This window comes from Trematomus bernacchii, unplaced genomic scaffold (genome assembly GCF_902827165.1).
Source record: "Trematomus bernacchii unplaced genomic scaffold, fTreBer1.1, whole genome shotgun sequence".
In the NCBI taxonomy this organism is placed as follows: Eukaryota; Metazoa; Chordata; class Actinopteri; order Perciformes; family Nototheniidae; genus Trematomus; species Trematomus bernacchii.
This window is the reverse complement of record NW_022987582.1, coordinates 4,698,411-4,721,014: the sequence shown is the minus strand read 5'-3', so window position 1 is coordinate 4,721,014 and position 22,604 is coordinate 4,698,411. Positions and strand designations below refer to the sequence as shown.

General features: G+C 44.0%; 1 protein-coding gene across 1 annotated transcript in view; it reads left to right on the top strand.

The window, feature by feature from the left end:
• Positions 1 to 22,604, top strand: part of LOC117480514 (IgGFc-binding protein) — a 35,515-nt gene that overhangs the window by 7,584 nt on the left and 5,327 nt on the right. Inside the window, exons 10-41 of the mRNA XM_034127858.1 lie at positions 105 to 243; positions 671 to 969; positions 1,137 to 1,713; positions 1,819 to 2,402; positions 2,567 to 3,134; positions 3,500 to 4,068; positions 4,189 to 4,693; positions 4,783 to 4,982; positions 5,106 to 5,241; positions 5,358 to 5,647; positions 5,735 to 6,290; positions 6,359 to 6,951; positions 7,029 to 7,596; positions 8,026 to 8,570; positions 8,649 to 9,195; positions 9,267 to 9,466; positions 9,554 to 9,928; positions 10,003 to 10,274; positions 10,358 to 10,368; positions 13,081 to 13,128; positions 14,191 to 15,432; positions 15,575 to 15,927; positions 16,088 to 16,661; positions 16,769 to 17,367; positions 17,867 to 18,434; positions 18,685 to 18,950; positions 19,050 to 19,388; positions 19,555 to 20,128; positions 20,266 to 20,465; positions 20,807 to 20,948; positions 21,550 to 21,878; positions 21,958 to 22,543. Of these exons, the coding sequence (XP_033983749.1) occupies positions 105 to 243; positions 671 to 969; positions 1,137 to 1,713; positions 1,819 to 2,402; positions 2,567 to 3,134; positions 3,500 to 4,068; positions 4,189 to 4,693; positions 4,783 to 4,982; positions 5,106 to 5,241; positions 5,358 to 5,647; positions 5,735 to 6,290; positions 6,359 to 6,951; positions 7,029 to 7,596; positions 8,026 to 8,570; positions 8,649 to 9,195; positions 9,267 to 9,466; positions 9,554 to 9,928; positions 10,003 to 10,274; positions 10,358 to 10,368; positions 13,081 to 13,128; positions 14,191 to 15,432; positions 15,575 to 15,927; positions 16,088 to 16,661; positions 16,769 to 17,367; positions 17,867 to 18,434; positions 18,685 to 18,950; positions 19,050 to 19,388; positions 19,555 to 20,128; positions 20,266 to 20,465; positions 20,807 to 20,948; positions 21,550 to 21,878; positions 21,958 to 22,543 (13,354 nt within the window). The remainder of the gene's footprint in view (positions 1 to 104; positions 244 to 670; positions 970 to 1,136; positions 1,714 to 1,818; positions 2,403 to 2,566; positions 3,135 to 3,499; positions 4,069 to 4,188; positions 4,694 to 4,782; positions 4,983 to 5,105; positions 5,242 to 5,357; positions 5,648 to 5,734; positions 6,291 to 6,358; positions 6,952 to 7,028; positions 7,597 to 8,025; positions 8,571 to 8,648; positions 9,196 to 9,266; positions 9,467 to 9,553; positions 9,929 to 10,002; positions 10,275 to 10,357; positions 10,369 to 13,080; positions 13,129 to 14,190; positions 15,433 to 15,574; positions 15,928 to 16,087; positions 16,662 to 16,768; positions 17,368 to 17,866; positions 18,435 to 18,684; positions 18,951 to 19,049; positions 19,389 to 19,554; positions 20,129 to 20,265; positions 20,466 to 20,806; positions 20,949 to 21,549; positions 21,879 to 21,957; positions 22,544 to 22,604) is intronic.

The following is a 22,604-nucleotide window of genomic DNA, read 5'->3' as shown; positions in this document are numbered from 1 at the left end:
GTTACCATGACTCATTATGACATGATGTGTTTTCCTGGTTTGTTTGTGTGCTGTGTTTCAGACTGCAGTTGGCTAACACAACAATGACTCACTTTTCTCTGTAGATTGGGGAGATTTCATGGGGTGAGGGATGCTCTGAGCAGTGCAACTGCTCTGCTGCTGCAGACATGTGCTGTGAGCTGACCTCATGCCCCAAGGGAGAGAGCTGCACCCTTCTTAATACCTGGGGCTGTGCAAAGAAAGGTATGCCCAGCTGGTTTTGCTGGGATTGGTGACATGTCCTCACTGGCTAACTGTTGTTTTTCTCAGCTGCACAATGTGACACTATTGGTCTAGCAATATCGCATGTTATATCATATTACTAAAAGTCGGTTAAACCCTAAACCTTTTCAATAGTCCATTAAGTACTTAATTCTCCTCTTGACAATGATTATAATGCATGCCACTCATAAGTAATACTGCATCCTTCTTTCACTAGTTTGCCTAACAAGCCTATGACATGCAATTACAATGTGATGTATCACAAATGATCTGATGGCGTCATGGGCAATTTTATTTATTTTTTAACTTGTGGAATATTTCCATTTAATTCAAAACTCGGATGACACATAGCTGCATGTGTCTTGAACCTAAACTGCCATTAATCTGCTACTCCCCCTTACTCTTTCAGATAACAATACCAAAATCTGTGAAGATGGAGAGACGTGTGTTAGCGAACCTCTGCAAACCCAGTGTTGGGTACTTGGAGGTGCACACTTCTACACTTTTGATGGAAAGGTGTTTGAATTCCTTGGAAACTGTACCTACACTCTGGTCCATGTATTGAATGACACCAGTGAGAATACAACATTTTGGGTCGGGGTAGAGAAAGACAGGACCCCAAACGAGGCTTCCTCTCTCAAAGCTATTCATGTCAAGGTGGCTGAAGACAATGTTACTATCTACAGAGGGGAAAAAGGCCATGCTTGGGTAAGTTTAAATTAGGAAATGCAAACAGTCACAGCACCTTTTTTGCCTTGCTGTCAGTTGGTGATTTTACTTTGAAAATGTTATTTTTACTACAGTATATGGCCATTTTTAGATTAAACAATTGCATGAAAATGCATTCTTTATCTTCAAATATTTGTGATCCACAGATGAATGGTGAGAAAAAGCTACTACCTGTGACTCTACAGTTTGGACATGTGAAGATTTATCGGAGTGGCATATTTGTTGTTGTGGATACGAGTCTTGGCATCCAAGTGAAGTATGACTGCTCTCATGTTGCCACTATCCTACTCTCTAATACAATGGAAGTCTATGGCATGTGTGGAAATAATAATGGCATCGAGGAAGATGACCTCAGAACCCCACAGGGTGAGCCTGTTGATGCTACCACCTTTGGCTGGAGCTGGAGAGTTCCTGATCAGGAAGCACAGTGCACAGCAGATTGTGGAAATGCATGCCCACGCTGCTCTGCTGAGCAGCTTCTGGAGAAAGATGTAGCCACTCGCTGGATATCTATGCATGAGTATATTTGGTCGCCACAAAATCCATTCTACCAGTGCCGGGAAGTTGTAAACTACACTAAAATCTCTGCAGCTTTGAGCATGTTTGACCTGTGCTTTAGTAATGACACTCAGAAGACTATCTGTCCTGTGTTGGAAGCTTATGTTGCTGCATGTCAAAATGCCGGGATCAAGATGGGAGAGTGGAGGAATGTCACCTTCTGCCGTAAGCACATTTTTCTTACCATGAAACAATAACTTTATAGTAATCTCAAAACTACACAAGTGATTTTCTCACACAATTTTGATCATTCTCCTTCTTTTCTATCAGCCATTTCCTGCCCACGGAATAGCCATTATACTTCCTGTGGCTCATCCTGCCCTGCCACCTGTGAGGATCCCTTCAGATCAAGACCCTGCACCCTAGCTTGTGTGGAGACCTGCCAGTGTGATCCAGGGTTCGTCCTGGTTGCTGACAGCTGCGTGCCCTTGTCCCAGTGTGGCTGCACTCACAATGGCTCACATTACCGCAGCAACCAGACCTTCTGGGCTGATGTGAGATGCACTGAACTGTGTGTTTGTGACCCCAACACGCACCAGACACAGTGCCATTTGGATTCTTGTGGCCCGAATGAATACTGTAGTCTTCAATATGGAGTGAGAGGCTGCGTGCCTCACGCCCTCCAGACATGTATGTACTCTGCTCATCACATAGTCACCTTTGACCAGCATAACTATGATTTGCATGGCAGTTGTCAGTACCAGTTACTGGGCATGTGTGCAGAAAAACAAGGCCTCAGTGCCATTCAGATTCACGCACAGACAGATGGACACCTAGAGTCAGCTCTTCATCTCCTGGTCAATGTGAGTGGTGTGCTTGTGGAGCTGAACAGAAAAAACACCAAGAGCATAGAGGTGAGTTCAAGTGTTCTTTTTTTTGTAATCATGTCAGTCTCTTTTTGGCTCTAATGTTTAAAAAAACGAATTGTCTAATAATTAAACAAGACATTACAGAGATTACCTGTGAAAGTGTACTGCCCAGTCCTGACTTTCAAATGCAATGTTGGCCCCCCCTACAGGTTGATGGTGTCAAGAGGAACATGCCATATCGATTCAGCTCTACTGCACTGGCCTTCTCTTTAGGGCTGCACACTTACATCTACACAGAAATGGGCTTTGAACTGAGTCTCAGCATAGAAGGCATCGTCAGCATTAGTCTCTCTAGTAAATATGCTAATGTGACTTGCGGCCTGTGTGGCAACTTCAACTCTGATCCTGCTGATGACCTCGCAGTAAATGGCACACAGGAGCCTCTCATTCCCAAGCACTTTGGGAAAGCTTGGAGAAGTGGGCAGACTCCTTGGTGTGTGGAGGGCTGTCTAGGAGGAAGTTGTCCAAAATGTTCATCAGAGCTTCTGGTTCGCTTCTCTGACCCGGAGTCTTGTGGGAAGATTCTGGAAGTTAATGGACCATTCAGACAGTGTCATGGTAAAGTGGACCCATCCAGCTACTACAAGCGCTGTGTCAGTGACCTGTGTCTTCACGAAGGTCTCCAGCCTGCACTCTGTCACTCCCTAGCTGAGTATGCTGCTGTCTGTCTTTCCCACAATGCTACCGTTTCTGCCTGGAGGAGTCCTGGATTCTGCTGTGAGTATCATTGTGCTCCCAGATGTGAAAGTGAATTAAATGAATATACTCTGCAATAGTGTGAGCTGTTTAAAGTTCAGCATCATTGCACAGCAAATGAAATATGGAGTTTGCATTGTTGTTTGAACCGGCAGCATAAGAACGTGAATATTTTCATAAAAATCAGATGTAATGTTGCTAGCTTGTTTAGTTTTGTTGGTACAAAGAATTAGTGTTTTGTGACTCATATTGGTATTGAGGCCACAACCTTCCCGGTATTACTGGACCACTAGATGGTACTAATGCATCATTGGTCAACCCTAACCTTAACACCGTTTTCCTGTCTTCCTGTCCTGAGTGACTGGTGTCTTTCTGTATCTCTACAGACCCGTCGTGTCCCACAAGCACCAGCTACAACATAAGTTCTGCCTCTGTTCACCTCTGCCTCGGCTGGCAGAATAAAACGGTAGAGATGCCTCTAAACATGGCGGAGAACTGCCTGTGTGAGACCGGTTTGGTTCACAGTGGCAACCTTTGTGTCACTCCACAAAACTGTGGCTGCTTTCACCATGGAGAATACTTAACCGCAGGACAGGAGTGGTCTACATGCAAGCAAAGCTGTTTATGTCACCCCGGGGGAAACATGACATGTCGTAATGTCTCCTGTGGAGAGGATGAGGAGTGTAAGCTTATTAGGGGTGTTCAAGGTTGCCACCCAAAACCCCAAGTAGCACAGTGCTCTGTTGAGGGATACCAATACACCACGTTTGATGGACATGCATTTGAATTTCATGGTTCATGTACCTACACCCTTGTGCAGACATGCCTCGATAAACTGGATGTAGAGCCTATTTTGATAGCTGCAATGGGCAACTATAGTGAGGGAAGGCAGCTATACATGCAAGTCAATAAAATGCAACTAAGGACGTCAGCGGCTTTTCCTGGAAAAGTTGAGGTAATGATTTCACAGCCTTCAACATGATTTATTGTCGTCTCTTATGCACTTCAAAGTAATTTTTCACATAATACAAACTACTGTAAGATATGTTTTTCACAAGTGAATTATTTCACCCAGGTAAATGGAGTTTACGAAAACCTGCCGTTCTCCCAGAGCAACATCACTGTACATCAGAGAAATGGAGGGATAACCATCAAGACCCCACAGTCGGTTGAGCTTACATCAGACCTACAAAACTACATTCTGGTCAAGATGCCTGCCATTTACTACCAGACAACCTGTGGCCTTTGCGGGAAGTACAATGACGATCCCTCTGATGATCTGCAGCTACCTAATGGCACAGTGATCTCTGACCCTGACATCCTTGGGCTGTCATGGAAGTTGTTTAATGCAGACCTACCCTGCAGTGAAGAATGTGAAAGTTCCTCTGACCTGAACTGCGGGTTTATCCCCAATCCAAGGGGACCGTTCTCCTGTCACCAGTTAGTGTGCCCACAGAAATACTACTCCCTATGTGTTGCAGAAGGTCGACGCCGGGCCTTGTGTGATGTGCTGCAGGATAATGCAGCATGTAATGAGGCAGGGGGGAGGGTTGAGCTCTGGCTGAACACGACAAGCTGTGGTAAGTATTGGGACACTGTTGAATTAATAACTTATCAAATGATTGAATGGAGGAAAATGTTGTACTGATTAAGTCTTTTTATTTTACAGCTTATCAATGTCCTCAATTCAGCCACTACAGCAACTGTACCAATATATGCTCCTCACAGTGTCCTGAGATCAGCCTGGAAGTGCTGTGCCCCAGAGACTGTGAGGAAGGTTGCCAGTGTGATACTGGACACCTTTATGATGGCCATACCTGTGTATCAGCAGAGCAGTGTGGCTGCCTACAGGATGGGAGTAGGTTTAAGGTCAGAACTAAACACTTTTTTAATAAGGCTATTTTCTGTTTGAAATATATTTTTATTTATAAAATATGTGCGCACTCCAAATTTGTTTTATTGACTTTTTTTTCATGTGATTTCCATTTTCAGGCCTCTGAGAGCAAACTGCTACAAAACTGTACTGTAAAATGCACCTGCGGGCCTCCTCTTGTCTGCGAGCAATACGCATGTCCTGCACTGCACAGTTGTCTAGTTTCAGATGGAATTGAAGGTTGTCACAAAAATGGTGAGAATTTAAATTCACGAACCATACATTAGATGCAGATTTGCTTGATGATGCATTTATACATTTTCGTACTGTTAAATCTTTTACATTTTTCTTTTCTTTTTTGCAAAACCCAGATTCATGCGAGGGAAAATGTGATACAACTGAGAAATGTTACCTGAGCAACGGTGTGCCCGTCTGTGAGAGTCGTCAGGGTCTGTGCTGGGCCTGGGGAGGCCGGCACTACCAAACATTTGATGGGCTAATCTATGACTTTGAGGGTACCTGTACTTATCTGCTTGCAGCCAGCAAAGGAGCAGCATGCGGCCTGACGCCCTTTAGTGTCTCCAAGAAAGGCTGTAGTGGCATCATTCTACATGCTTATGGGTTCATCATCAAGCTTGGCAGTCAAAAGGGCAGCATACATGTAAGTAAATCTTAGTTATTTATTGAATGAATGCTGCTCAAGTTTGACTTTTAACACTTATACGGCTCCCCTTTTCTTTTTTTACAGGTTAATGGTCAAGTGACTTATATTCCTGTTAATATTTTAGGGGGTAAGATTCAATTGTCCCACTGGGAAGGCAAAGCCCTGCTGACAACTGACTTTGGTTTGCATTTAGTCTTTGATGAAAACTCTACTGTTCTTGTTAAACTGGAACCTCACTACAAGGGCGAAGTGTATGGGCTGTGTGGCAATTTTAACGGCCAGCCTCAAGATGAATATCCTGATTCCGTTACCAATAAGAAAAGTGTGGATTTTGCACAGGCTTACCAACTCTTTGATGGGGACCAAAAGTGTTGTACTGGCTGCAAGCATAAAGTGAACCATGAGAAGTTGCTTGCAGATTCTGTTTTTGACGACGTCTGGAGGCCGTGTGAAGTGCTCACAGATCAGACTGGTCCATTTGCCCAGTGTCACAGTCGAGTCAATCCAGATTCCTTCTACAAAAGTTGTGTAGTTGACCACGTGCAAAACGGACGGTCAGAAGTTTCTCTTGAGCCTGCAATATATTCATATTCCTTAGTCTGTGAAGCAACCAGAAAATACAACGATGGAGTCATAGTTGGTAAGTAGTCGTTCTTAAATTAATATTGTGATTTAATCTTTGACTGACACTTCAATACATTTTTTCAGATGTGCACTGTCCACCAAACACTCACTACAAGACCTGTGGCTCGGCCTGCCCTCCATCCTGTGAATTTAATGCCACCTTCTGTAACAAGGCCTGCTTTCAGGGCTGCTTCTGTAACCCTGGTTTCATTACAAGTCAAATTGGCTGTGTGCGCCCACATCAGTGTGGCTGCACAGACTCCAGAGGCAAATATCAAAACCTTAACTCAACGTTTTGGTCGCCAGACGATTGTGGTCAGATCTGCATATGTGGACCGGCTACTGGTGAGATGCACTGTCGCCCAGCCCAGTGCCCCAGAGGAATGGTCTGCAAGCAACTACAGCACAAGAGGCTGTGTCAACCTGATGACCCCAAGAACTGTACCCTTATTACTGGGCTGCATTTTACAACCTTTGATGGACGTCATTTTGACTTTAGAGACAGCTGTTCATATTCGTTGGTTAAAACCAAAGCCAACCTAACTGGAGTAACACCATTCAATATCACTATCTCTGATGCAAGTTGCCACAAAAGACTTTTTCATAGCCTTGATTTAACGCTCTTAATGTATGGTCTGGAGTTGGTGGTGAGAAAAGATGAGCCAGGAAAGCTTATGGTGAGTGCTTTGCAATGTCTTATCAACACAATCTTCAGAATGAACCACTCTAATTTGTGTTTCTTTTTCATTCTCAGGTTGATGGACAGTATAAGGCCTTGCCATACTCTCACCTGACAGGCCATGTTTATGCTTACCGCACACCTTCGTCTATCATTATTCACACTGATGTGGGATTGCAGCTGATTGTCTACAATACTGGCACGCTAAGGGTTAACCTCCCCAGCAGTTATGGCTCTTCCGTCTCTGGTCTTTGTGGAAATGCCAACACTGATTCTCATGATGACCTAATGATGCCCAATGAAGAGCTTGCACAAAATCGACTGGAGTTTGCGCACAGCTGGATATCTCCGGGATCAGATGCCTGCAAGTCCAACTGTTCCTCCAGACTGAAGCATTGTCCTGCTGAGGCACAGAAGCTGTTTGAAGGAAGCGATTTCTGTGGGGTGTTGTTAAATGAGCTAGGGCCATTTGCAGACTGTGCTCTGGTATTAAGTCCAAAGCTTTACTTCCACAACTGTGTAACAGATTCCTGCTCATTTGACGGACACTACTCGGCACTCTGCAAATCCATTGCGTCTTATGCTGATGCCTGTCAAGTAGCGCAGCTGCCAGTCAGGCATTGGAGGAGTGACACTTTCTGTGGTGAGTATCTTTCATTCGGTTTTTAATGATAGGCTTTTATTTTAACTACATCTTCAAGCGTTTCATAAACATTTTATACTTGGCAGCTTTTGCTGCTGAAGCCTGGAATATAACCAAACACGCACACACCAGAAGTGAATAACACTTTGACATGTATACTGTACAGCTCATTTAGGGCCCTGTGTAGTTGTTTGACACATAAGTGATTATGGCAAAACTTTTGACTACACCATTACTATTGTCTAATGGAAGATGCACAGCAATTATTTTCTGATAAGGTTTTTGTCTATCCCACATGTAAACGTGTCTTTGCACTGCATTACATTTAGTCAGTGGGTTGATTATTATTGCACAGGGGGTAGGGATTTTGTGTGGGCTAATGTTAAAAAAATAAAGTTGAAGTAAGATGTATTTACTCTCTTCCCCCAGGTATGTCATGCCCCAAGAATAGCCACTATGAGCTGTGTGGACCTCGGTGTCCTGTTGTGTGCCTCGGACTCTCCTCCCCAGCAAACTGCAGCGGCGTTTGTGAGGAAGGCTGCCAGTGTGACCCTGGCTTCGTCCTGAGTGATGGCCAGTGTGTGCCGGTTTCTGACTGTGGCTGTGTGCACGAGGGACAGTATCGCCCTACTGGCCACTTTATTTTTGAGAAAAGCTGCCAAAAGTGTGACTGCCAAAGAGGTGTGGTGACGTGTAGCCCCATGGAAAGCTGTTCAGTAAAGGATGGCCTTGCCTTGAAGTACGGGGTGTGCCAAGTGTTTGCTGGCTTTGGCTACATCACTTTTGATGGTGTTATTCTGCCCCACCACGGAGCTTGCACCTATGTCGTATCTGCCCTCTCCTCTAAAGCCTTGCATGATTATTCTCTGCTTCTTAGCTTTAAGGACAAGGGCATTTTCACCATTAGCAAAGTAGTATTTAATTTGCCATCATTGGAAGTATCTATTGACCCTGAATCTCTTTGGAAAGTAAAAGTAAGTTCTGTAAACTATACATTTGTTCAAGATAAAAAAAAAAATCTCTGCAGCCTTAACTGGTGTCTGTGTTTTCAGGTAAACGGAGAAGAACGCAGAGTGCCTTTTGACATTGGTGAACTTAAAGCCTACCAAGATGGCAACAGACTGATTATCATCACACCGTCCGGGGTGGGGATTGACTTGTCATCTACCCAATACCTCAGGTTAACTGTACCTCAAGTAAATGACGCCACAGCTTCAGGCCTCTGTGGGAACTTCAATGGAGACAAGTATGATGACTTGGAACTGAGAAATGGCAGTCTGTCCGAGAGCTTCGCAGAGCTCCTGCACAGCTGGGCCGCTCCAGGGCAGCTCTGCACAGACACCTGTGGCAGAGAGTGCGATGAGTGCAGACTGTCCCCACACGACACCATGGTCTGCGATGGCCTGTTTATCAATACTACTGAATTCCACCAGTGCCGGGATGCCGATGTGGAGCGTGATAGTTACACACTTATGTGCAACAGGGCAGTTTGTGCTTTAGCAGGGCACATGGCCGCATGTCTAACACTAGAAGCATATTCTGCAGCCTGCCAGGCTAACGGAATAGCAGTAGGAACTTGGAGAGTGAACACTCCTTGCGGTAATTTAATACTTTTGATTGGCATTAAATGGAGTATGTGATCCACTCTAAATGACTTTTTTTGTCATTAGCTCTCCAGTGTCCTGACCGCAGCAGCTCAAAGGAGTGTGTTGACTCCAGCTCCAACTCGTGCCCTGCTGTGCTCCAGCCTGGTTCTTCAGCAACGGGCTGTTCAGAAGGCTGTGAATGCGACAATGGAAATGTCTTTGATGGGGAAGAGTGTGTGCCTTACAGCCAGTGTGGATGTGTTCATCATGGTGTATATATCAAGGTAACTATAAAAGCTTATAAAACACACTAATCTGTTCATAAGGAATATTTCAGCAACTGCAGGTTTTGTTTTCTCTTCTCCTCTTAGATGGATGAGCAAGTGTACAACGAGGACTGCACCCAGAGATGCTGGTGCCACCCTTTGGGAGGAGTGATATGTGAGGAGGCAGGCTGCAGTCTGGGGCAGCAATGTGCTCTGAGGAACAGTTTCTGGGGCTGTCATGACAGACCTGAAGGTTGTGAGCTCAGGGGCAGCCTCCAAGTCTCCACCCTCGGTGGGCAGCAGCTGAGCTTGGACCCTCTGTCATCTTACAGTCTGATGTCTCTCTGTGACAAAGCCAGTGTGCACTGGTTCAGCCTGATCTCTTACCATGGGCCTTGTGATGGCAGCTCCAGACTTGTCACTGTGTTTCAAATCCTCCTGCATGGAACATCATTTAACATACAGGAAGGCACAGTGAAGGTATAACTCCATTAAGTACTTTCATGTTTATCATTTTTAAGATTTCTGTCCTAACTCCCTGTTACACCCCACAGGTGAATGGACGTTTCATGAGCCTCCCTCACATCTTGCCATCAGGGGTGTCCCTGTCATCTGGAGTGAACCAGGACAAGTCGGAGGTTCTAGTGATCCTAAGAAGAGACGCTGGGATGGAGTCAGAGCTTGAGATAGAGATTGGTGTTACCATGGTGACAGTCAAGGTCCCTCTCTGGTACTCGGGCAAATTGTGTGGTCTCTGTGGAAACCTTAATGACCTGCACTCACACACTTCAGTCGGGTCATGGGTTCTACCTGACTTTCCTAGCTGGTAAGTGATGAACTCCACAAAAACATGTGTATTTATTTACTAATGTAGATTATGTTTTAATAACTATTTTTCTCTTTTTACAGTGGCTTCCCTGGATGATGACTGACAGTTTTAATGTCCTGAGCTGTATTTTGTTGAATGTTTAATACAAACAAATTTACCAAAACTGCTATGGAGTGTGTTATTTAAACTTTGAAGGAAGACGTGCCCTTCTCATACATTTTTATGCAATATTGGCACAACCTTTATCAGAAAGGCCCATGCACCTTTTTTTAAATAATGTCATCTCTGGCCAATGTTGATTAGCTTGAGGGCACACCTTATCTAAATCCCTAGTATGTACAGTAACTAAACCAGGCTTACTGATGCCCTACCAAAGTGCTTCTGACCACATGAGCAAATATTTGAGATTACTTTTTATTTTATTTAATCCAAAGCAAACTTTTGAGGGACAAATTATATTGACTTTCTCTCTATCACTTATGATTGCAACACCCTTTTTATATGTGCTGTTCTTCAGTGACGCACAAAACTAACAAACCACCCATTAAGCTCATCTACTGCCACTCTGCAAAATATTAGTTGATTTAGATTTGATCGATCAGTTCCATGGGATTATCCAGCCATTTTTCAAGCATTACAAGGGACATGTCTTTGTTTACAAGCATCAAATGGCTTAACACAATATAAACACAGGCAGAAATTGTGTGTTGTGCATTGTGAAGTCCTTGTAAGCTATCAATGTGATGCACAGTAGCTGAGGCCTGTACTACGAAGCTGGTTCAACTTAACCTGGATATGTTGGAGTTAGCCGGTTGGCCTAAGCCAAAACATACGCGCTGGCGCTAAACTGTACTACGACGCCGGTTATCAAGTGGATCGCTCAAGCCAGCCGTGTCCTATCTAGTTAGGTGCGCGTTCACATGAAAGGGGTGGTATTTGGAGCATTCGACCAATCTCAAACACGGACAAGCGTACTGACAGCGCAGCGTCATACTTCCTGAATGAAAAGTGAACTTTAATATTAGTCAAATATGAAGAAGTTAAACTTTAAACATCCATGTCTTAAACACTTTATCCAGGATAAAAGCCACATAGCTGCACCTGCAAGGTGAATACAGCTGGTAAAAGAAAAAGTGTTTGAATGCGTACATTAACAGGTTTATGAAATCACTGCCCCGTCCAAGACACAAGTGGATCTGACTTTAATTAGGAGAATTTGACTCGAGTGTTTCGTCAACTTAATGTGTTGCTTAAAATAATACTTCTGCATACAGTATGTGACACTGTGAGTGTTGCACGGCCAGATACGGCTCAAGAAGCTGACTCAAATAAGGAAATATGATACATTATGATGTGATATGATATGAATGATAATGGCACACATCGACGTCTGCACTCACAGTGCCGCGGACTGTACTTAATGTTACTCTGATCCGGTTACTTATGTCGTGGCAGATATTTAAGTAAGCTTTCTTAACGCTAATATTATAATAGTCAGATTGCTCTGAAGATGGGAGGGGATATTCTATTAATTTTCACGGCCGTCTTTCCTGCAACGGCAGTTTTTCTGTATTTCCTCTATCCTGTAATATGAATTGATCGCTTTAAACTCCGCACACGGAGCTCTGATTGGTCAGCAGGCGGTGCTTTCACTGAGTTGATCTCTTAGCCTGCCACCTAACCTGCTCCGGAGCAGGTTTGCCGCTCAGCATAAGTTACCATGGACATCTAGCCTGCTAAAAAGAGAACCAGCGTCGTAGGACCGGAAAGCCCGAGATTTCCCTGAATTTAGCCGGCTAAGCGAAAATCCAGCTTCGTAGTACAGGCCTCTGGTATGATCACTGAGGGTTTCCCAAACTGATCAAACTTGACATACACACTTTGGTACTTGGGTTGTAGAAGAGCATTACAACAAAATCAAGTGTACAGTGAGGAAATGGATACATCACTTTAACCTTTTTACATTAAGCATTTGCTAAAGAGTAATTTTATCACAGCAGATTTTCTGTTTCCTCAACTGCGGATTTACTAGAAGAAACCTGTGTTGGAAAATGCGTATATTCTATGATGTTACAGCAATATGATACAAATAGTGCTGGATGTTGACTCAAACTCTGTGGAAATATGATTTGGGCTCATCACATTATTGCCTTGCCCACTTAAAATGTATTTTTTGGTTAGACCAGAAGATGCAATACAGATGGTGTTGCACATCAAATGGCATTGGAATGTCCTGCAGATTAAAGCGGTTAAATAAACTACAATATACTTTAATCATGGCATGCTCAATCTTAAAATGCATTTACTTAAGGATGGAAAATATATCATAGAGGAGTTTGTTCTCCGTAATAAATATTTGGTATGTTTAATACTTCTACAGATATACATTTAAATAAATCATGCAGGGGTTCTTATCAGATTCCTGAAAAGAAGTGCCTGTCTGGTTGTAACAATAGAGAAAGATGAATGATACGTCCCATACATGAAGTTGGCATAAAACCTCACACCTATGTCAATATACAGCAGGACGTGCAGGTCTGTGCCAAGTTCTGCCTTAATTTGTTCTGGAGGAAGGGTATTGTTTTTCCAAGATGTAGCGGTTGAGCTTCAAGATATTTGATTGGTTGGATTTGTGTCTGACAGTATATAAAAAGAGGGAACAGTAAACAAAATTGCCATACATGCTCCAGCAGGTAAGCACGCCATAGAGATTATTTGCATTGGCTTTTTGTTGAAAATAATGTATTGTATATTTTTAAAACATTTTAAATGCTTACAACAAATGTGCATTTCTGTCTTTCAGTCATGGGCATCCTGTTGCTGCTCTGTGCTTTGGGAGCTTTCCTCAGCTGTAAGTCACTCTGATCTTTGTAATTTTGTCTAACTGTTGCAGGACCCACTTGAAAATGATTTTCATTTCAATCTGATGTATATGTGCATGTCTTATTAGTCATGATTTTAAAGTTTTAAGCTGAACAAACATAGAAGCGACGTACATTTTAAAACTCATTACAAATATTTCTTTATTCTAATCAAAAATCCTGCACGACTTCAACTATGAAATCTGACTAAACGCAGCTTAGCTAAATTAATCAGTCACACCAGCATTTCTCGAACCTCGGTGCTGAATTCCCCAGCAGGACGTTGTAGCCAAGTGATCGCTCAATTTGAAGCAATTCCAGGTTGTCAACCCCATCAGTTGAGAGCATTGTTGTGCGGCCATACCAGGTGCTTGTGTGAATGAAGCAGAATGTTAACAGGTGAAGAATTCGAGAGAGCGGCAAATAAAGGATAGCCATCTAAATTGAAATTTGCTTTTGTTGGGAATAGCATTTTCCTTCAGCTGCTATTGAGTTGGAACTATTATACTGAATGGGTGAAACAGGAGTGTAATCTAAATCCCCCAGGCCCTGGCTGAGCCCAGAAAATGTTCTTTTCACAGCAAAGGCACAGATTTTGATAATATTTCCATCATGCAATTATATTGTCTGCGCAAGTGACTTATTGAGTGCTGCTGAGAAGCAGTTAAGTGACTATTCCTCAGTCTAAATCTCTCACAATGGTTATCAAGGAAAAAAGCAATCCATCCATTATAGAATAGCATTCATTCCTGCTTTTTTAACTTTGAAATGAAGGTGTTTTTTAGACACTTTCTCTCTGGTGTCATAGTGTTTCTTTGTACTGTGTATGCGATCTCAAGCGAAGTTTTGTATTGACAGTCTGTGAATCCTTTGATTGCCTTGACACAAATAGTCTCATTCATGTCCTAATGCTTCTTTGACATGTTTTCTTCACATGCGAGATCTGTGAAGGCAGTTTTGTACCTGACTACTTCATTTTAGGTTACGTGAAAATAAGTCGTCTTTTGACGTGTTTTTTAAGTTTGTTTCCCTGCTCTTCTCCCTTCTCTCAGGTCCCTCTAATGCTGGAGGGGCAGGGAGGGAGTTTGCCCTGTCATTCATGCAGAATTATGCTGCCAACTATGGCAGTCCTCATTATCAGCTATACATCACTGCCGTTCAGGCCAATGCTAAAGTGACAGTGAAAGTGCCTCCCTTAAACTTCAAGCAAGAGAAAACTCTAAATGCCGGAGAAAGGGTGACCATCAGTCTCCCTACTGGTGTGGAGATGTACGGCAGCAAGAGGTCTCCCAACACAGTGCGCATAGAAGCCTCAGCAGATGTATCTGTAACCTCATTTAACTCCAAGCAGTACACAGCAGACACCTCTGTTGTATATCCCACCACTGAATGGGGTACTGAATATTTCATCTTTACACCTGCTTTGTCCCCCTATGGCTCCTACAAAGAGTTCTCTGTGACAAATGGAAAAGAGAGCAATAAGTTGAAGATTTTCCCACGCGGCACCATCAGGTTCGAAGGTCGTGTCTATGGGAGTGGCAGCCGAATGGTGATACATCTCCAGCCGTATGAGAGCGTGCAGCTCCAGAGTGTTTATGAACTCTCTGGTACCAGAGTTGCCTCCCAGCACCCTGTTGCTGTTGTCACGGGTCACACTTGCACATGGCGCTTTGCCAAATGTAACCATGTTTATGAGCAGCTCCTGCCAGTTAGCAGATGGGGATCAAGCTTCATTGTGCCTCCCCTGACCTTCCAGAGCAGATTTGACAGCGTCTTCCTCCAGGCCTCGCAGCCCACCCAAGCCACTGTCCACCACGGAAACAATAAAAAAGTGTTTACTTTGGTCAGGGGGCAAATAGTAGAGATCCACTCCTCCAATCCTGAAACCCTGTCCATTCAGGCCGATCATGGGATCCAAGTCCTCATGCTCTTCAACGGTGTCACAAGGAGCTGGCTCAATTACTACGACCCTTTCCTGATGGCCATCTTGTCCAACGACCGCTTCTGCTCCTCTTACTCACTCGAGGCTCTAGAGGGCTTTGAAAACAAAGCCCTGATAGTTGCACGGACCAGTGCGATGTCAGAGCTGCGTATTGATGGTAAAAACCTGCCACGTAATGTCGAGTGGAAGAAGGTTACAGGGACAGATTTCTCTTGGGCGGAGATGTCCTACCAGCAAAACCCCGGCAACAATAAACACACTGTGTCCAGCTCTGGTTCCCGCTTTGCTCTCTATAGTATAGGAGTCAGCCAGATGAATGGTTATGGTGCCCAAGGACAATGTATACAGCCAGGTAAGGTGAACATACTATATAGAATCATTTAAAAACAGATATTGGTATAATGTACAAAATACTTAGTGGAGCATTGACATATTTTGCCTTACTCTTTAACTGTAATGTTGTGGGTAATTGTTGACTAATTATGGTTTTCCAGGAAGTGGATCTTTTTCCTGCAGCAGTATCACCTGCAGTGCCAATGAGGTGTGTGAAGTGAAGGGCGGGTTTCCCTCCTGTGTTCCCAAGGCCGTGGAAAGGAAGCCTGGCACCTGCTGGGCCACGGGGGATCCTCACTACCGCACCTTCGACGGGCGACGCTTCGACTTCATGGGTACCTGCACATATGTTATTGCTAAAAACTGTGGAAAGGATGACCATCTCCCAGACTTTGAGGTCCTCGCCCAGAATGAGAACAGAGGAAGCCTCAGGGTGTCGTATGTCGCCGTGGTGACAGTGAAGGTTTATGGCGTCACCATCACAGTCGTTAGGTCTGAGACGGGTCGTGTGAGGGTAAGGCTTCCTATTTCTGTCAGTAAAAGATTGTTATTTTTCAAATATACATATTTTAAATATAATTTGGACTTAAATTGATGATGAATATTTGTTTAAATTATGTATGTGGTATTAATAAATTATGACTTCAGACTTTAAGATATTTTCTTCTGTGCAGATTGACAACAGTTTGTGGAGTTTGCCAATAACCTTAAACAAAGACAAGCTGACGATGATTCAGAGCGGTCGCTCTGTGGTTATCGAGACTGACTTTGGCCTGACTGTCCGCTACGACTGGGAACACAATCTTGGGGTCACTCTGTCCAGCAGTTACGCCGGTAAGACTTGTGGTCTCTGTGGCAACTTCAATGATAACCCCAATGATGACTTCACCACGCCCTCCGGTACCCAGGCGGGGGGGGCTGTGGCCTTTGGGAGCAGCTGGAAGGTGCCGGTGAAAGGTGCTGTGTGCAGAGATGACTGTGTGGGTGGGTGTGAGCGCTGTGAAAACAGCCTGATGAAGATGTGGGAGGGTGACATGTTTTGTGGGCTCATCACACTGATAATAAATGGGCCATTCAGCAAATGTCATGCCGTCATTGACCCACAAGCATACCTGGAGAACTGTAAATATGATGTATGCATGGGAGGCGGCCTCCGACACTTCCTCTGCAGGACACTGGAGGCTTACACTGAAGCCTGCCAGATTGCTGGGATCCAGGTTCAAGATTGGAGGAAGATGGCACGATGTAGTAAGTAATTCTAACTTAATGGATCTTCAAATAAACAAACTGTGTTTTTTGCTTTTGCTCCTAGGATTAATCGCATCTTATACTGTACATTTTGTCTCCCTCTCAAGCTGCTAAATGTCCAGCAAACAGCCACTACGAGCTCTGCGGCAACGCCTGTCCTGCAACCTGTTCTGACCCAAATACATCCTCCAAATGCAAACGCCCCTGTGTGGAGATCTGCACCTGTAACACAGGCTTTCTTTTGAGCGGAGGTCAGTGTGTTCCTGCTGCTAGGTGTGGTTGTAGCTATGAGGGTCGAAATATCCCTGCTGGGGAGTCATTCTGGGCCGACCAGGGCTGTCTGCGGAGGTGTAAATGCGTTGCTGGAAGCAGACGCGTTGAGTGCCAGGATAAAGGCTGCAGGGCAGGGCAGCAGTGCCAGGTGGTGGGTGGCATCCGAGAGTGCCAGGCAGTCTCCCACAGCACCTGCCAGGCTACAGGCGACCCCCATTACGTGACCTTTGACAACAAGAAGTTTGACTTCCAGGGCACATGTGTGTACCAACTGGCTGCACTCTGCTCCAAGGACCCAGAGTTGGTGCCCTTTGAAGTGCTGGTGCAGAATGATCACCGGGGCCTCAGGGTGGTCTCATACACAAAGTTGGTGGAGATCAAGGTGCACTCCCTCAGCATTGTCATTACAAAGACACACAAGGGCCTGATTATGGTAAGATCTACATAATTTTGTTTATATGAAAAGTTGTTTCTAATATTTATACAAATACAAATAAACATCAGTTATGGGTAGGAACAGATTACATGTAAGCATAATTACTTAATTGGATTACAAAAAATGTACTATAATCCGCCCAGACTACATTTGAAAAACTGCAAATGCATTATAATATAATTGTACAAATGACTTAATTACATCTTTGATTTTGTCTACAAAATATGACAATTTTTACTATGAGACCTTTTTGTAATGATATCCAATATTATTAACAAATGAAAAGCACATCCCACATGTTTGAGAATACACACAGTATATATGTAGTTTGTGCCTTAACATATTGTGGCTGTGTCAATTTTATCAATTTATTTATCTATTTATTTATTATAATTCGCAATACTTTCAACATTTGATTTTGAAGTAATCCTAAAATAATCAGTTTTATCAGTTCAGATTACCTCTATTAACCCTAAATTGCACGGTTTCTTTCCAGGTGAATAAGGAGCTGGTCAACCTGCCTATCACTCTGGATGATGGACGTGTATCTGTGTTTAAGAGCGGCTGGTCTGCTGTGGTCAAAACAAACTTTGGCCTCAAAGTTTCCTTTAACTGGTATGGTGCTGTGTTTGTAACGCTGCCAAGCAACTACATGGGAGCCGTTTGCGGCCTCTGTGGCAACTACAATGGCAAACCCCAGGATGATCTGACCCCAAAGAACGGTGATAAACCTGTCCTACCAGTAGATTTTGGCGTCAGCTGGCGAGTGGCAGAGATCCCAGGATGCGTAGACGGCTGCAAAGGGGTGTGTCCGAGTTGTGACATTACCCAGAAGGTTCAATATGAAAAAGGCGATTTCTGCGGTTTGTTGAGAGACCCCAAAGGACCGTTCCGTGACTGCCATGCCAAAGTGGACCCAGCTGGCTACTTTGAAGACTGCGTTTATGATGTTTGCTTGTATGAGGGCAGAAAGGATGTGCTGTGTCAGGCTATTACATCATACACATCTGCCTGCCAAGCTGTGGGGGCCAAGGTGTACAGATGGAGATCCATTCATTACTGTGGTGAGACATGCATTCATTTTAATGATGAAAGCCAAGTGAGCATTATTTATTGTAACAGTGTATAACAGTAATATTGAAAACATTTTAATTTCAACTTCTCTCTCTACACATCCTTATATGTTTCTTCCTTTCCTGAGCCTTTATATTGCTTTGTATTTACTGCTTGTATTTTGAATATGTAATTGTACTTGTCTCTGTTAAATGATAAAGAACATTTACATTTATTGTCTTTTATGTCGCTTGTGTACAGCGGTGAAATGTCCAGTCCACAGCCACTATGAAGTTTGTGCACCCGGCTGTCAGGCCTCTTGCCATAGTCTGATCCCTCCGCAGGGCTGCGAGGCTCAGTGTGAGGAGGGCTGCTCCTGTGATGAAGGGTACATCCTCAGTGGAGATCGCTGTGTTCCCTTCTCACAGTGCGGCTGCGTCTACAATGACCACTACTACCACATCGGCCAAGTTTTTTATCCCAATGGGCAGTGTCAGGAGGAGTGCAAGTGCACACAAGATGATGAGGTAATGGATGCAATGTGATTAATAATAACTTGATACTGATCAGTGTTCATTTGCAGGATGGAAATGTATTTAATGTGTGTTCTCAACTGTTCTTTTTAGGTTGTGTGTAAGAAGTTCACATGTGGCCCTAATGAGAAGTGTAAAGTGGAGGATGGCGTGCACAAATGTCATCCTGTTGGTAAGGGTGTGTGCCACGCCTCTGGTGACCCCCATTACCGCTCTTTTGATGGGCGAACATTCAATTTCCAGGGCACTTGCACCTATACACTCTCCAAGAGCTGCGGGCTGGAAGGCACCCACCTGGAGGCCTTCTCTGTGCAGGTGGAGAACGAGCGATGGAACAAGATTATGAACAAAATGGTGGCTGTCACCAAGCTGGTAGCTGTGGATGTCTACGGCTTCACTCTCATCATCAGGAACAAAATGTTTGGAGTCCTGGTGAGAAACAACACTGGCTCTTTTATTTGAAAAAAGAAGCTCCATATCTGAAATGCAGTTTACAGGTGGCAGATGGTTGAGAGTAAAACAAGCTTGACAAATATATTTAGACATTCTTCTCATCAGAAGTTTTAATTTTATTTAAAAAAACACTTTCTTCTTTTAGGTAAATGGGGTGTTTAACTACCTCCCTGTGAATCTTAATGACGGAGCAGTGCTGGTCTATCAGGAAGGCTTGCGGTATGTTATTGCAACAGATTTCGGACTGATTGTCACTTATGATCTGGTCTATCACGTGACTGTCACAGTGCCTGGGAACTATCGTGGTAAGGTCTGTGGCCTGTGTGGCAACTTCAACGGTGAGCAAAAAGATGACTTCCAAATGCCGAACCGTAAGCCCTCCAACAATGTGAATGTGTTTGGAAAGTCATGGAAGGTCACCATCCCTAATGTGGTGTGTGAGAACGGCTGCAAAGGGAAAAACTGTCCTGTATGTGACCCGGCTCGCAAGGCAGTGTTTTCAAAGTCCACTTACTGCGGCATTGTTACAGCCCCCAATGGCCCTTTTGCAGCCTGCCACAGTAAACTGGACCCACAGCCATACTTTGCTGACTGTGTGTTTGATGTGTGTGCCTCCAACGGGGATGGGAAGGTGCTTTGTAACAGCATAGCAGCCTATGCCTTCAACTGTCACATGGCAGGCGTGGACGTCAAAGACTGGAGGACGCCTTCCTTCTGTCGTTAGTATAAAAATACATTCACTATTTAGCTTTTCTCTTATTTTCTGGAGCTATAGTGTAATTGCTGTATTTATTTAATATTTTAACAGGTTCCTTTTCAATCCATGATTTCTCTTCCGTGTGCTAATTAATTTCAGCCATGAAATGCCCAGCCAACAGTCACTATGAGGTGTGTGCCGACGCCTGCTCTGCATCCTGCGCAGGCCTCACAGAGATTGTCCAGTGCTCCAGCAGCTGTACAGAGGGCTGTGAATGTGATACTGGCTTTTTATTCAATGGACATGCGTGTGTTCAAGAGACAGAGTGTGGCTGCTATGACAATGGAAGATCGTACAAGGTAGAAAACCTATGTCTGTTATAAAAGAGAGGCCTTTCAAAATAGAGCAATATACAAATTATAGCTTTTTAGTGCCAAAGTGGCTTGAGCAAATACCGATGTCAGCATTCATGCTGACATGGCAATTTTGCTGCATTTGCTTTTTCCCACATTGCTGGACATGAGCCAGTCTGATCTTAAATCTGCGCACTGAGTGTTTCTCCAGAGACTTAATTAGCAGATTGTCTAAATTTGTGGCAGGGTTGATAAGATGGAATAAGAATGAAATAATGTGGACTTCTCTCTTCATTTATTCTGTGAATTATTTCCCCCTGTGTAATGAACCGGCTCCATGTCTCCAGCCTGGTGAAGTGGTGTATGAAGAAGACTGTAACACAAAGTGCACCTGCAATCCAGAGACAGGCATCGTCTGTGAAACACATTCCTGCCCCCAAAGCACCAAATGCATGGTCAAGAAAGGAATCAGGGCATGCTACAACACAGGCAAGACGCACATTCTTTACATTTACTAATCTTTAACTTTAAAGGTCACCCATTATGCAAAATCATTATTTTATTTATTTTTATTTTTGTTATTATGTGTCCCCTCTGTGTGAAGAGATTCTGAAGGTTTCAGGAAAAAAGATTCTCTCTCTTTTTGTCCTGATCCATTTATATAAAAACCTGTCTAAAAATGAGCTGATCAGACTTTGGCCACTTTATGATGTCATAACGATTTTTTTTGCTTGTGTAACCATTAGCCAATCACCAACCAAGGTACCTTATCACCTGAATCTCCTCCTAGAGCACCATTGAGTTTTTTTAACCAAATATCTCTCAGAGGGGCGTGGGAGTGGCTCCTTTTTTTCATCTAAAGTAACAAACACAGAATCAGCACTTTTGAAACAGGGCTGAAACAGAGGGGATTATGGGATGCTACAATGCAGGATCTGTTTGGTATTTCAGCCAAACACTTCAGAGACATGTTTTGTATATAACTGAGAACTATAATATATTGATGAAAAAGAGTATAATAGGGGACCTTTAAACTGAGTAATACCCTTTCAGTTTAACATTAATTTCACATTGCTTTTATCTTGTGTAGATCCCTGCAAAGATGCCAAGTGTCGAGTCAAAGAGAAGTGCCATGTTGAGAAGGGTGAAGCTGTGTGCGTCCCAGAGTACACAGGCACATGCTGGGCTTGGGGGGACCCCCACTACCACACATTTGATGGTTTTAACTTTAACTTCCAAGGCACCTGCAAGTACGTCATCTCCAAGACCTGCGGGAACCTGGATGGTCTAATGCCGTTCTCAGTCACTGAGAGGAATGATAATCGTGGAAACACTGCAGTTTCTTTTGTCAGGGAGGTTGACATTTCTGTGTATGGGTACAACGTCACTCTCCGCAAGAACCAAGTTGGTCGGGTCACGGTAAGATTTTATTCTTCTGATGCGTTTGATTTGTGGTATTTCAGTGTGTACATAATTTGTTGTGATCAATTCCCTTCAGGTGGACGGGGAGCAGCTGAACCTTCCTGTACAGCTGGACGAGGGACAGGGCGAGGTGTCAGTGTCTCAGCGTGGTCACACTGCAGTGGTGGAGACAGACTTTGGCTTGTCCGTCTCCTACGACTGGAACTCGAAGCTGGTCATCAAGCTTCCCAGCAGCTACTACGCCAGTGTCTGTGGTCTGTGTGGCAACTTCAACGGTAACAACGGTGATGAGCTCCAGAATCCAGCCGGCAAAGCTGTCTCTTCAGTGAAAGATTGGGGCAAGAGCTGGCAAACACCAGACAAGGACGAGAAGCATCCCTGCTGGGACACGTGTGAGAAAAACTGTCCTACATGTGACAGCAACCAGAAAAAGCTCTATGAGTCTGGGGCTTTCTGTGGGGGCCTTGTAGCCAAGACCAATAACGTGTTTATGCCATGTCATGGAAAATTGGACCCCCAGGCCTTCATGAACAACTGTGTGTATGATATGTGTTTGAATAAGGGAGACAAAAAGATGCTGTGCCAGGCCTTGGCCTCATACAGTCAGCAGTGTCGTGAGGAAGGAATAATTATCAAGGACTGGAGGAAAAAGTTTGGCTGCCGTGAGTATTAACGAGCATCTCATTTGCACATATTATTCGGAAACTTCAATCAATTATTTAA